Here is a 12947-nt window from a genome sequence, read left to right as displayed (position 1 = left end):
TAAAAATTAGTATAAATTAAAATCGAAATAGAAATGACCAAATGTTCCAAAGTATTTGGTTCGTGATGAATAAAAATTTGAATCTTTAGAGAAGAATATGGGTTGAGTTGTAGATATACTGGATAATTTTTATTTCATTTTGGAGAATGAGATTCCTTCCATTTAAATGGTTAGAATAAAATTTATTTATTTTTATTTTAATTTTAAATTTTAATTTTTTTTAATTAAATATCTCCTAAGATTAATAGTAAGTTGCTTACGAAGAAGCTAAGGAAAAATGACAGAGATTTGTTGTCAAAGCACCGTCACCAGAATTTTTTTTTTAAAACCAAAAAAAATCATGGTTACGGTGCTTTGACTCGAAACATGACCACTTTTGAATCCCAACCAATTAACAAGGCCTCCCTTAAAATGGATGGTTGTGATCGAAGCCAAGATCTTATAATGAACATGATTAGAATGCATGGTGGACCGAAGTCTTTAGACTCCTTCAAAGCTAGCAACTGTCCGTGCACGGTTCGTGTTTGGCTGTTCCGGTCGTCGCTTCCAATGGAGATGGGCAGGCGGTGGACTTTGATATAATTATTTTAACGCATGTTTTGTTGGAGAGGAGATGGGCTCTTTGGGTAGGGTGAACCTTCTTCCCATTTTGATTATAAAAAATAATATTTTATTTTTTTAATTTAATTTTTATTTTTTAATATTAAAATTTTATTTCAATTTTAATCATCAATCAAACATATCAAAAGATATGATTATTTTCATTCTTATTTTAGCCCATTTTAGTTTCAATTACGGACCAAACGCAATCTTAGAATGCTGGCATGCGGTGATTTCATGGTGAATTATTCAAAGCTCAAAAGCAAGTTTTTACTTTGTAAAAGTAGGGTAAATATATTCCATGCCTTTTTTGACCTAAATTATCATTTCAACGATATAGACTTTTGACGGTAAAAATAAATTATCACTACAGAATTATTGTGGTAGGCTGACTATCGGCAAACAAAAATAGTAGCATCCTTAGCCACCGTCACCAAATTAGTGTGGCTACGATATTTATTCTGATTAAGAAAAATTATAGCTGCAAAAAGATCTATAAATTAAAATTATTCCACAAACTTGTCAAATATTAAAGTATTTGATATTACAATCAAATAGTTTCCGATTAGAAATACTTCCAAATGGTAGAATATTGGGAAAAGAGTTAGGATGGCGGCCAGCATTTTTGGGTGCCCAACTCAGGCATGCTTAAGCCTCCATTCCATCTATGTATATCGTTTGCGGTATAAAAAATTCGATATGAAGCACATCATCTCATCTGATTAGATCATGTAACTATCATTTTTTAATTTTTAATTTTATTTTTTATTTAAAATTTTGAATGATGAAAATATTTTTTTCTTTCAAAAAAATTATGATATTTCATGTCGATATTATGACATTCTGATTTGAAATTATGATTTTCTGTATGAGGTGCCATAATTTTTTCACAAAATATCATAAAAAAAATATTTTTAAAATTTTTTAACAATAAAAATATTTTTCTCTCTTTATGATATCATATAAAAAAATTATTACGTCCTATGTAAAAAATTATAATTTTAATGTAAGATGCTATAATATCGATATAAAATATTATTTTTTTAAAAAAATATTTTTATTATTTAAAATTTTAAATAAAAATATAAAATATAAAATATAAAATATATATTATAAAATAATAATTATATAGTTTAATAGGACAATGTGGTGCGCCTCACGTGGAATTTTCTGCAAAGTCCATCTGTACATCTAACAAACCGAATCCATTCCTACTGCGAGCTGGATTTCGTTGATCCAGCGCACGGTACACTCGGTTTCCAAAGGAGACGGCGATTGCAAAGTCAAAGTCGACACTTTGACCGATCTCTTTGCTCCACCCCTCCCGCTCTCCTCTCTGAAGAAGTCTTCTCCCTTCTTCTTCCCCCACCTATTAAATCCTCCACCGCTCTTCTCTTCTTCTCCATCCACGCTCTCGCTCCGTCTCATAGAGAAAAAATTGGAGCTTTTTGGATACAGAGAGAGAGAGAGAGGGAGAGTGAAGAGGAGGGATGGCAAAGCTCTACGTGCAGACGGTGCCGCCGGTGGATCTGAACAAGAACACGGAGTGGTTCATGTACCCCGGGGTCTGGACCACCTACATCCTTATCCTCTTCTTCTCCTGGCTCCTCGTGCTCTCTATCTTCGGTTGCTCCCCCGGGATGGCATGGACTGTCGTCAACCTCTTCCATTTCGCCGTATGCCCTCTCTTCTGTGCTTCTTAGATCTCCTTTTGGTTTGTTTCTGATCCTAGAACTTTAAGGGAGCTTAATTTTACCGATTCTGATGAGTTATTGCCCTTCTCCGATGTGATTTTGGTAGAAAGTTAGGATTGTTCTGCGATTTGAGTTTTTTATTCTGTTTTTTTGGATTGGAAATGGGGAGTAGATAGAAGGAGTCAGGTCATAGTGCTGGCTTTAATTTTCTTTTCAGCTGTTTGATTGCGTAAAAATTGGAGTGATTTTGATTGCGTAGAACTCTCAAAAAAGTTCAACCTTTGGTGACATGGCAAGGGAAAGAAAGGGGTAGCTGCTATAATTTGGACACAGTTCTGGGGAATTAACTTTATATAGTATCTTTGACTGACTTGGTCATCTAGGATTTTGAATTGGATTAAGAATATGTGGAGTAACCTTGGAGGACCTTGTTGGCTTTTATTGTTCTCTTTTGATCCAGATGAGTGATAGAGTAACTTATTTTTTAATTACTTTTCAAATTACCATGCAATTTTCAGAGAAAAAAAGATTATCTGATGATAATATCCTTGCTTTAACCTTCAGCAACATGATAGAGAGACCATATTTGGGGAACTTGGGATACAAGATTGAACAAATTTCATGTTTTCGTTTGCTTCATATTAGGTCAACTATACCTGAATCCATCAGGTTGGTTAGCTCCAATTTTTTGCATCATCTGTCATGACCTTTAATCACTTGTGATGAGTCATCGTCTTCTTTGTCTGATTCATCTTCATTCTATCGATCTTATGACCTGGTAAATTGGACATATTTGATTTACGAAATATTATTCTTACTTGACCGTTGAAGTTGACTCCATCTTCCATGGACTAGAAAATCTGATCGAGAAACTGAGATCAATACTGGTAATGATATCATAGGAAGATATATTTTTCAGTGTGGTCTTTAAGTGTTAAAGATGCATAGGAAATGATGAGAATATTGTAGGAAGTTAGTCAGAGGACCTCCTTTTATGTATATATTAGCTTGTAATTCTAACACATACCAGCCTTGGAAAGCATACAACACATAGTAAATTGACTCTAAAATGCATATTTTGTTTTCTTATGTGTAAATATTCTGAAGATATTAAATTTTGCATGAGAGTATGGATATTTGCATAGAGTTGATTTGAGAGTGCACATTTCCACTAACTTGTCTGCTTGATTATAGATGGCAGAAAAAAAATGTTGGATATTCTTTTATGCTTCAACATGGCTGCTTCACTGCTTATGGGCAATATGGTCGTACTTCAAATTTCTAACATGATGATGTTAGTACAATGATGTCATCACATCATTAGAAATCATGATGCAGATTAGATTTGGTGTTGGAACACCATGTATATGCAAATTAGAAGCATTCTGTTTTTTGAAGTTAGAAGCTGAATTTTTATTTCTTATTGTTTAATTATGAACCCAATGAGCAATATCTGAATATTTTTTTTCTTTATCATTATATTTACATTATGAAGTACATATAGTCTGAATTTGCTATTTTCAACCAGTCAACCATTTTTTTTGGTTTTCAGCTAATAGGTTTTTCTTTGATTTGATGACTGACAATATTATCTTCAATTGTTATAATGTCTTCATGTGTAACCTTGTATCTTTTTTTTTTTTTTTGTACTTTTCTTATCTTAATTCATTTCTTGACTTGATTTGTCTCAGGTTACCTATCACTTTTTCCATTGGAAGAAGGGAACTCCCTTTGCTGAAGATCAGGGTATTTACAATAATTTGACTTGGTGGGAGCAGATGGACAATGGCAAGCAACTGACACGGAATAGGAAGTTTTTGACCATTGTACCTGTTGTCCTGTAAGTATGCTTTTGTCATTCTTGGCTTACAGTTAACATTGAAAAAAATCAGTTGGAACCACTCACCAGATGGCTGGTACAGTTGTTACTGTTTGGACAACATATTGGTATTAAGTCTGAGCTGGGTTCTAAATGGACTGAGATGACTAAGATTGGCTCTGCACATCCTCTCTAATGTAGTTAATCATCATTTTGTTTCCATCAATTGGGTGATATCAGGTACATGCTACTAACAATAATATGTTTCAAAAGATACTTAATCCAAATGCTTGTTTTTTTGTGTTATGTGAATGCACGAGATGCTACTCTTGTTTCCTTCCTTGCTTGCAAGTGTATTATGTTTGGTAATTTATAGAAGGCCAATTTTAATAGAAAATTTTATAAGTTGTCATTTAATTATCTGGGTTCCTTTAGATTTAGAATTGCATGGATAGTGATTGGTTTGACAAGCGCTGCTTGAGAAAATCTAAACTTGGAGTCTTATATGATACTGTATTTTGAATGGCTTGATGGTAAAGTTTCTTCTAGATATATTTGTGTCATGAGAAAGGGCTTTCTTTTTTTTTTTTTTGTTGGGCTGCAAGGCCAGGGCTATTTAAGTGGAGTAAAGAAGAAACCACTGACACAGGACTTTTTGTCTATCTCATGTGGAGATTCATGCTAGAATACAGCATGTTACATTATCTACCTTGTGAGTCATCATCTCACACTTGTGCAGGTGTTGCCTTGTTTCAGCTCCTATGCATTTGATTAACTTAGATGTTCACCATTTACTCAGTCTCTGGATGAGCCTGTACTTGAACAGTTTGGGTGTTATGATCTTTTCATGATCATTTGCTCAATTAAGAACTCAATTTCATTTGTCTTCTCCTTCATTGACTCAAAGTCTTTCAAGAACATGTGTTTAGCAGAAAAGCATTCCATTTTTTTTTCTTTTTGCAACCTTAGGTACTTATATAGGTATCTCCAATCATGTTGGTAAGGGTGCCTTCTTATTGCTCCATTTGGTTCATTTATGTAGTGCAAGAGCAATGGTACAGAGCTCCTTGTCCTCTAAGCCAATAGAGAATTACATGCTGCACATGTTGGAACTCTCAAGATGCATAGGCATCTTTTCCCATCTTTTCCAAGAAAGATGATTTTGTGTCCAAAATATGTTGGAAATTACATCATTCAGCCTTACATATTATGTCTGATTCTATGGTAGACAGATTTTGCTAGACTTCTGAGATATGAGTTTCATAGCTTGATTTTGTTTCATTGTTAGATAACCAGGTTGTCAAGTTGGAAACCAAATATAGGAGTTAATATTCTTCCTAAAACAATCTTGTAATTCTCAATCTTATAATTGTACCTCTCACCAGACTGAAGTATTCATTTATCATGAAGCATTGTGGTTCTCAAGTTAGTTTCCAAGCATGCTAAAGTTTTGCAAAGTGGATAATGTTTTCCACATATTTGATATTTCCTGTTTTCCCATATTAGTTTGTAGTCCACAACCCATTCTTGTTTGTCATGCTTGCTGAACATGTTTAAACTGGTTATAGCCCAAGTTGTAGGCATTTCATTTGATATATATACAGAGAAGGCTACAACCAACTTCAGCCAGATCCCATCAGTTCTGAGTGAATCCATAATCAGCTAGTTATTGGTCTCATCAGGTTAAACTAACTTGAACATCTAGTATTTGCATTTTATTTCAAGAACTTGCTATCTGCATGAGGTCTCTTCCTTTTCATTTCCTTTGTTGGTAGTTGGAAGTCATTTTAGTTCATGTAGACCTAATCAATGGCATTCAGCAAATCTAGACTACCATACATCCAGATTTCTTAGAAATTTTTTATCAAAAATTTTTCAAAAACCAGCATATTTTACTTCTTATTTTCTTGTTATGCTACTTGATTTCTCCTGTCCATATGTGCAGGTACTTGATATCTTCCCACACAACTGATTACCAAAATCCAATGCTTTCACTCAATACGCTTGCAGTGATAGTGCTGGTAGTTGCCAAGTTACCAAACATGCACAGAGTCCGTATCTTGGGAATTAATGCAGATCGTTGAGCAACATTGCACATGAAAGATATCTTAATCGATATCTCTTTTTGTTGGAAAGATGATCCTTATACCGTATGCTGTCAGATGGTGTCCAATTCCGCATCAAGTCATATTAAGTCTTTAGTGGATGTTCCTGTTATCCCTGTATAGAACTGTCAGGAAGTTATAGTTGTGTTTGTGCTACTTTTGATACATTTAAGCTATCTATAGACCGTATGTTATGTTTCATCTATCAGTGCACAAGAATAAGTGAACTCGGTTCCTCTTCTTTGTGAACTACTTTCCTTGTTGCCCTTGGAGGATTCTACTTGTTGTATGACAATGATAGGATGTTTCTTCTCCTTTTTAACCACGAGAAACATGCTCATTGCTGAATGATCTTAAATGTTCGAACCAAAGCGTCTGAAAGAACTTCTCAACATCTGCATCAGAAACTAACTAGTTTGTTTCTAACAGGTCAATATTTCTTAGAATGTCTGAAAGAGTCAGCATTTTCTCTGTCATTGGTTCTAGCTAGATGCTTGTAGGTTTGGCAAGCAATGCTCAATCTGCCTAGGTGCTTGTCGACTGATTGGATGGTAATTGCTATGAATTATGGGGCACATAATTGCAGCATTTTGACAAAGTCTAGTCACATTAGATGAATTCAAGGCTTATGAGGCAGGACAAATCCTTGCAAAGCATAAGCCAGATGATAAAATAGGTCACAAGTTCAATCTGTTATCCACTATTGCATCTTTTGTAGATGATCCTAGTTGCGACGGTGTGGAAGGTTGAAGACTAAAATAGATTATATTATTAGTATTTGATAGATATAAATTATGATTATTTTTATCCAGAGCAACTTAGGATCCATTTGGTTAGGGGGAATCTGGTATGAGAAAATAAATCTCATATCAAATTATCATATTTGATATGGAAAAGAGAAGGGAGAGTGGTAAAAAGATGATGCACCAAATACTTATTTTTCAGAGAGAGAAGGTAAAACAAATATCATGAAAGATTGGTGTTTGGTAAATTTTCGAATGGTGGTAATCCATATTTAGTAAAAATATCCTCAATAATTCTGCATATATAATTATTAAATTTATTTGATATCTTTTCAAATTCATTTAATAGAAGATTTTTTCAAAAAAATCAAGATAGAGATGACGTTATATAAAGGGCTACGTGATTATAGTCATTATATTAAAATTAATTGGAGATAATAATATTATCTTAGTATTATAAATTTGGTCATATTTATAAATTTGGTCATATTCCTGCATAAACTTACCTCTGGTCAAACGTAGTAATCTTTTTTCAATGTTATTTTTTGGAGTAATTTTTTTTCAATCAAACATAGTAAAAATTATTTTTTTCTATAATTATCCAAAAAATTATGAGATTACTTCGTAATCTGACTTACCCCAACCAAACAGACTCTTAATGAAAAACATGAGCTGCACTCATCTTTGAAGTCAAATGAGGTACCTGCTGCATGGTGGACCTAACTAGGGCTTATCTTAAGTAATCAAATGGATTGGGATGGAAAAGCTGAGTTTAGCAAGATTCCATGCAATAAATTTAGCAGCAGGTATTAGAATTTTATTCTTTCATTCAATAGAGACTTCCAGTTTGGACGACCGTGGAAACCATCCTCTGGACACAGTTTGCTGACTATGACCATGATTCAACTCACACACACTCAAGAAGACACGGCCTAAGGGTCTTTTAATTAATATCTAGATACTTTCAAGGTTTAAAGATTGTTATTGTAGACTAGGTAGATTAAGGCAGAGATCACCATCAACTTCTTCCAGCAGAGAACTCGGCTTGGCAGGGTTGAAGGGCTGGACTTCAAAGTTATCAATCTGAGCATTCATGAACTCTTTCTTGTCCATATCAGTCAAATTGGCAGGGAGTCTTTGTAGTCTATCATGTAAGAAGAAATCTTAACTAAGTTAAAACTGATAATTACTGCAGAGAAAATGTCAAATTGGTAGCAAGTGAATTGGGTCTTCCTGGATGCCCAGCACGTGTCTATGAATGAAGAAAAGAGTACTTTAGATGAAATATTTCATCTGAGGTGAAACAAATCGTCACTCGATCTCCCTAAGATGCTCCTTAAAGATAAAATATATCCAAAAGAGACGGATGGTAGGCTCGATGCCAAAGAGGAAATAATGGGAGAGGAAGGATATGATTAGCCGCCATATATTCGCAGCTACCGAACATGGGATATTCTAAAAGGGCCTAAAGAGCTCTACAATAAAGGTGTGGAAGGGCAACTTCAAGCCAGTCCTAAAAGACTCCTCATAAAGTCTTATCCGACCTGAGGGGACTTAGATATCCAGTCGTTCGAACTAGTGAGCCCCAACTAGAACTTCGAAGAAACTTAAAATTGTAGACATACGACCTCTAGATCCTTATGGGTGAGGATGGACACTGCTTAGAAAGGGCCGTAGGTTGGATCCGCATCTACCTTAGAGCCATTCGAGGAGGGATCTTGGCCCCAAGGTGAAGAGCATTGGATTGGCTAATCTTAAGTTAAAATGCCCTATGGCGGACAACAAGAGGAGGGAAGAAGGAAAATAAAAAATTAGAAGATTAGATTGAAAGAATCTACAGTGAGAAAGGCCAAAGAAGAGACCGATTAGATAGCTCGAGTGCTCAACTTCGAGGTTCTGAACTCATGGAGCTCAGTACTGATGGAAGCCTTGTCGGAGCAACCGACTATGATTGCCGAAAGGACACCAAAAAATCATCAAAACAAAACCTCTCCAAAGTAAAAGTGAAAGTAAAAAGAAAATAACAAATGACGGCTATCTATAAGAGCTCAAATGGCTCCGATCAGGTGATGGTTCACCTAGCCACTATAGGAAGCTTGCCAATTAATAGCTTTGAATAAAGAGAAGCTGACCTCCCGTGAATCGCTAGGATTAACGGTCTAATTTGGAGGGCCGATCATGTAAACAAGTAGGATGGGACACATGGCATGCTCGTAGCGGTCCACTAGTTCACTTGTCGAGATGCATTTGTTATGGGCAGCCTGACTCCTAAATTCTCGACCTCAGTCGTCGATATTTTCTCCCTTTGGTCAATTTTTATGAGAGCTTGGATTTAGGAGTGGAGGGCAAATGATATGGCTACATTCACCTTGACCTCGATCAAAGAATTCTTGAGATCGATCAGGATGTACTCGGACTTGGTCAACCTAATCTTCTCGGCCTTGGCGGAATTGGCCTTGTCAGTCGACCTAGCCACCTCAATCGATCTGGCCTCCTCGGACAAAGATAAGAAAGGATTTGACCCAAAATGGCTAGCCACTGATTTTGGAAAGTAATTATATCCCCTTGATCGTGGTGAGCTAGTTAAGGTATTTATAACTTGTTAGGATTTGACGCCTCGAGATTCAGCCCACATTGAGCCCACAGCGAGGTTCGCGGTGAAAAATGGAGTCCAACGAGACCAAGATCACCTGAAACGGAGCTCGGATGGAGGAGATACGAGCTTATGAAGTCGGCACGAGAATCGAGGCGGCGGAGGACCGCCGGCGACCGGCGGCGGGCGGCAGCGGCGCGGCCGCAGGCGACGGCGTGCGGGACGCGCGTCCCAGGCCCGCGTGGGACGCGGGACCCAGGCCCGTGCGGGACGTGCGACCCAGGCCTGCGCGGGACGCGCGACCCAGGCCCAGGCCCGCGCGGGACGCGCGACCCAGCGGCCTGCTGGCCCATCCTCGGTCCACCGTGGACTGGGTGGTCCACGGAGCGGTCTGTGGACCACGTGGGCGTTTCCCACGCGTTTCTTGCGGTCCACGGCACTATTCCGTGGACCGGAGCACGATCGGAGGGCCCAGGTGGTTCCCGATCTTGATCCGACGGTCAGGAGGATTTCTTGACTTTGTTTAGGACTCCTAATCCCTCTCTAATCAAGTTTAAAGAGTGTTTAAGCCTTTAAAAAGGCCCTGTGAGGTAACAGAGAGGTGTAGTTTTGTGTTTCTCGCCGTACGAAGGCCGTACGACCCCGAGAAAAGAGAGAGGCGAGGGCGCTGTGAGAGAAGGAGCGGGAGGCTCCTGGACAGCGGTCGCCAGGCTCTTCAGGGGTTCAGGGGGGTCTCCAAGAGAGAGAGAGCTTTTGTGAGGGGAACTTCATGTGAGAGAGAATTGGATGTACAAGGGTTGAGGGTGAGGTCTCCTCTTGTAAAATTTTCTTTTCATAGTAAAGTTTGCATGCCCCGTGGAGGCGAGCCCTTTTGTGGCTGATCCACGTATTTTGATTGTTTTTTCTTCTGTTTTGTTTCTTCTTTCTTCCTGCTGCATCGCGTGGTACTGAAAGGATCTTGGGAGGTGGTGTCCTGGCCAGACATCCACCCAACAAGTGGTATCAGAGCAAGGCGGTACAAGGACGCAGATTGCAGTGGTGGTGAGCAAGACTGAAGATGGAGAAAACAGGAACAATCAAGATGGAGATCAACAAGTTCGATGGTAAGAGCAATTTCTCCTTGTGGCAGGCAAGGGTGAAGGACGTACTCATCCAACAGGGGTTGATCGATGCTCTCTTATGCGATGAGAAGCCGACCACTATGGAGGTGCGGGATTGAAAACGGCTACAGATGCAGACGGTGAGTACCATCCGCATGTATCTGGCGGATGAGGCGGTGATCCATGTGCTGAGCGAGACTTCTCTGACGGTGCTGTGGTCGAAACTCGAGGAGTTGTACATGACGAAGTCTCTCACCAACACTCTTTTCCTCTGGAGACAGTTTTACCAACTGCGGATGACTGAGAGACAGAGCGTGCAGGAGCATCTGAGCCACTTCCAGAAGATCCTCACCGACCTTCTCAGCGTTGGCGAGAACGTTAAGGAGAAGACCAGGGCGCTGGTTTTGCTGGCATCGCTTCCCTCTTCGTACGAGTCCTTGGTGACTGCTCTTCTAGTGGGGAAGAGCACAATCAAGATGGACGAGGTCACCGCGGCGATACTCCAGAACGAGGTTCTCAGGAGGGAGAACCCAGCTTCGAGCTCAGGTGTCGATAGCTCAGCTTTGGTGGCTTCTGGAGGTGCAGGAGGCGGTAGACAGAGCGACAGAAGATCGCATCGAGGGCGGTCTAAGTCCAGGAGGGACTTGAGCAAAACCAGGTGTTACCGGTGTGAAGAGTTGGGGCATCTAGCCAGAGATTGCCCTCAACTGAAAAATCGGACAGTGGCTGCTGTAGCGACGGCCGGCAGTGATTCAGATGGAGATGTCCTGGAGATATCTGACGAGGTATCTACTTCTTCCCAGCAGTGGATATTAGATTCTGCATGCCCCTATCATGTGTGTTGCAGAGAGGAGCAGTTTGACTCCCTGGAGAACAGTGAGAGCACTGTATATCTGCCGGATGGATTGAGCTGTGCGAGCAGAGGCATTGGGACGGTCAGCTGGAGGACACATGATGGTGCAGTGAGGAGATTGGGGGAGGTCTGATACATACCCGATTTCAGATGGAATCTTATCTCACTTAGCAGACTGGATTCGAGAGGCTACAGGACGGTAGCTGGTGGAGGAATCCTGAGGGTGCTACGCGGCGATAGGATTGTGCTGGAGGGGAAGAAGGGGAGCAGAGGACATTATTACCTGGCAGGGAGCCCAGTGCGAGGTGGAGCATCGGGAGCCAGGTGGAGCCCAGAGCGAGGTGGAGCTCCAGGAGGCGGATCGGGCACGAGACAGGAGACTCGGGAGGACGAGAGGCGACGTCGCAAGGTAAGATTCCTATTGCCGCAGGATGATGCCCCGAGCAGGTCTCAGGTCAGGAGGAGCACAGCATACGACGGAGATGGGATCGAGCAGCCTGGCTCGACTCCCATGTTTGCCCATCCATGATCAGCAGGCGATTGCCCCAGGGCATGGGGGCGAGGAGATCCAGAAGCTCTCGGAGTTTGGAGGAGGCCGAATATCGAGTCGAGGTGGAGATTGTTAGGATTTGACGCCTCGAGATTCAGCCCACATTGAGCCCACAGCGAGGTTCGCGGTGAAAAACGGAGTCCAACGAGACCAAGATCACCTGAAACGGAGCTCGGATGGAGGAGATACGAGCTTATGAAGTCGGCACGAGAATCGAGGCGGTGGAGGACCGCCGGCGACCGGCGGCGGGCGGCAGCGGCGCGGCCGCAGGCGGCGGCGCGCGGGACGCGCGTCCCAGGCCCGCGTGGGATGCGGGACCCAGGCCCGTGCGGGACGCGCAACCCAGGCTTGCGCGGGATGCGCGTCCCAGGCCCAGGCCCGCGCGGGACGCGCGACCCAGGCCCAGGCCCGCACGGGACGCGCGACCCAGCGGCCTGCTGGCCCATCCCCGGTCCACCGTGGACCGGGTGGTCCACGGAGCGGTCTGTGGACCGCGTGGGCGTTTCTCACGCGTTTCTCGCGGTCCACGGCACTATTCCGTGGATCGGAGCACGATCGGAGGGCCCAGGTGGTTCCCGGTCTTGATCCGACGGTCAGGAGGATTTCTTGACTTTGTTTAGGACTCCTAATCCCTCTCTAATCAAGTTTAAAGAGTGTTTAAGCCTTTAAAAGGCCCTGTGAGGTAACAGAGAGGTGTGGTTTTGTGTTTCTCGCCGTACGAAGGCCGTACGACCCCGAGAAGAGAGAGAGAGGCGAGGGCGCTGTGAGAGAAGGAGCAGGAGGCTCCTGGACAGCGATCGTCAGGCTCTTCAGGGGTTCAGGGGGGTCTCCAAGAGAGAGAGAGCTTTTGTGAGGGGAACTTCATGTGAGAGAGAATTGGATGTACAAGG

General features: G+C 41.3%; 1 protein-coding gene across 1 annotated transcript; it reads left to right on the top strand.

The window, feature by feature from the left end:
- Positions 1-1949: 1949 nt before the first annotated feature.
- Positions 1950-6470, top strand: LOC105059311 (uncharacterized). The gene is made up of 3 exons (XM_010942562.4): positions 1950-2276; positions 3986-4134; positions 6059-6470. The coding sequence occupies exons 1-3, from the start codon at positions 2091-2093 to the stop codon at positions 6195-6197; spliced, it is 474 nt and encodes a 157-aa protein (XP_010940864.1). The 5' UTR covers positions 1950-2090; the 3' UTR covers positions 6198-6470.
- Positions 6471-12947: the final 6477 nt, after the last annotated feature.

Source organism: Elaeis guineensis, chromosome 16 (assembly GCF_000442705.2).
Source record: "Elaeis guineensis isolate ETL-2024a chromosome 16, EG11, whole genome shotgun sequence".
Lineage (NCBI taxonomy): Eukaryota > Viridiplantae > Streptophyta > Magnoliopsida > Arecales > Arecaceae > Elaeis > Elaeis guineensis.
This window is presented reverse-complemented; position numbering and strand designations above follow the sequence as displayed.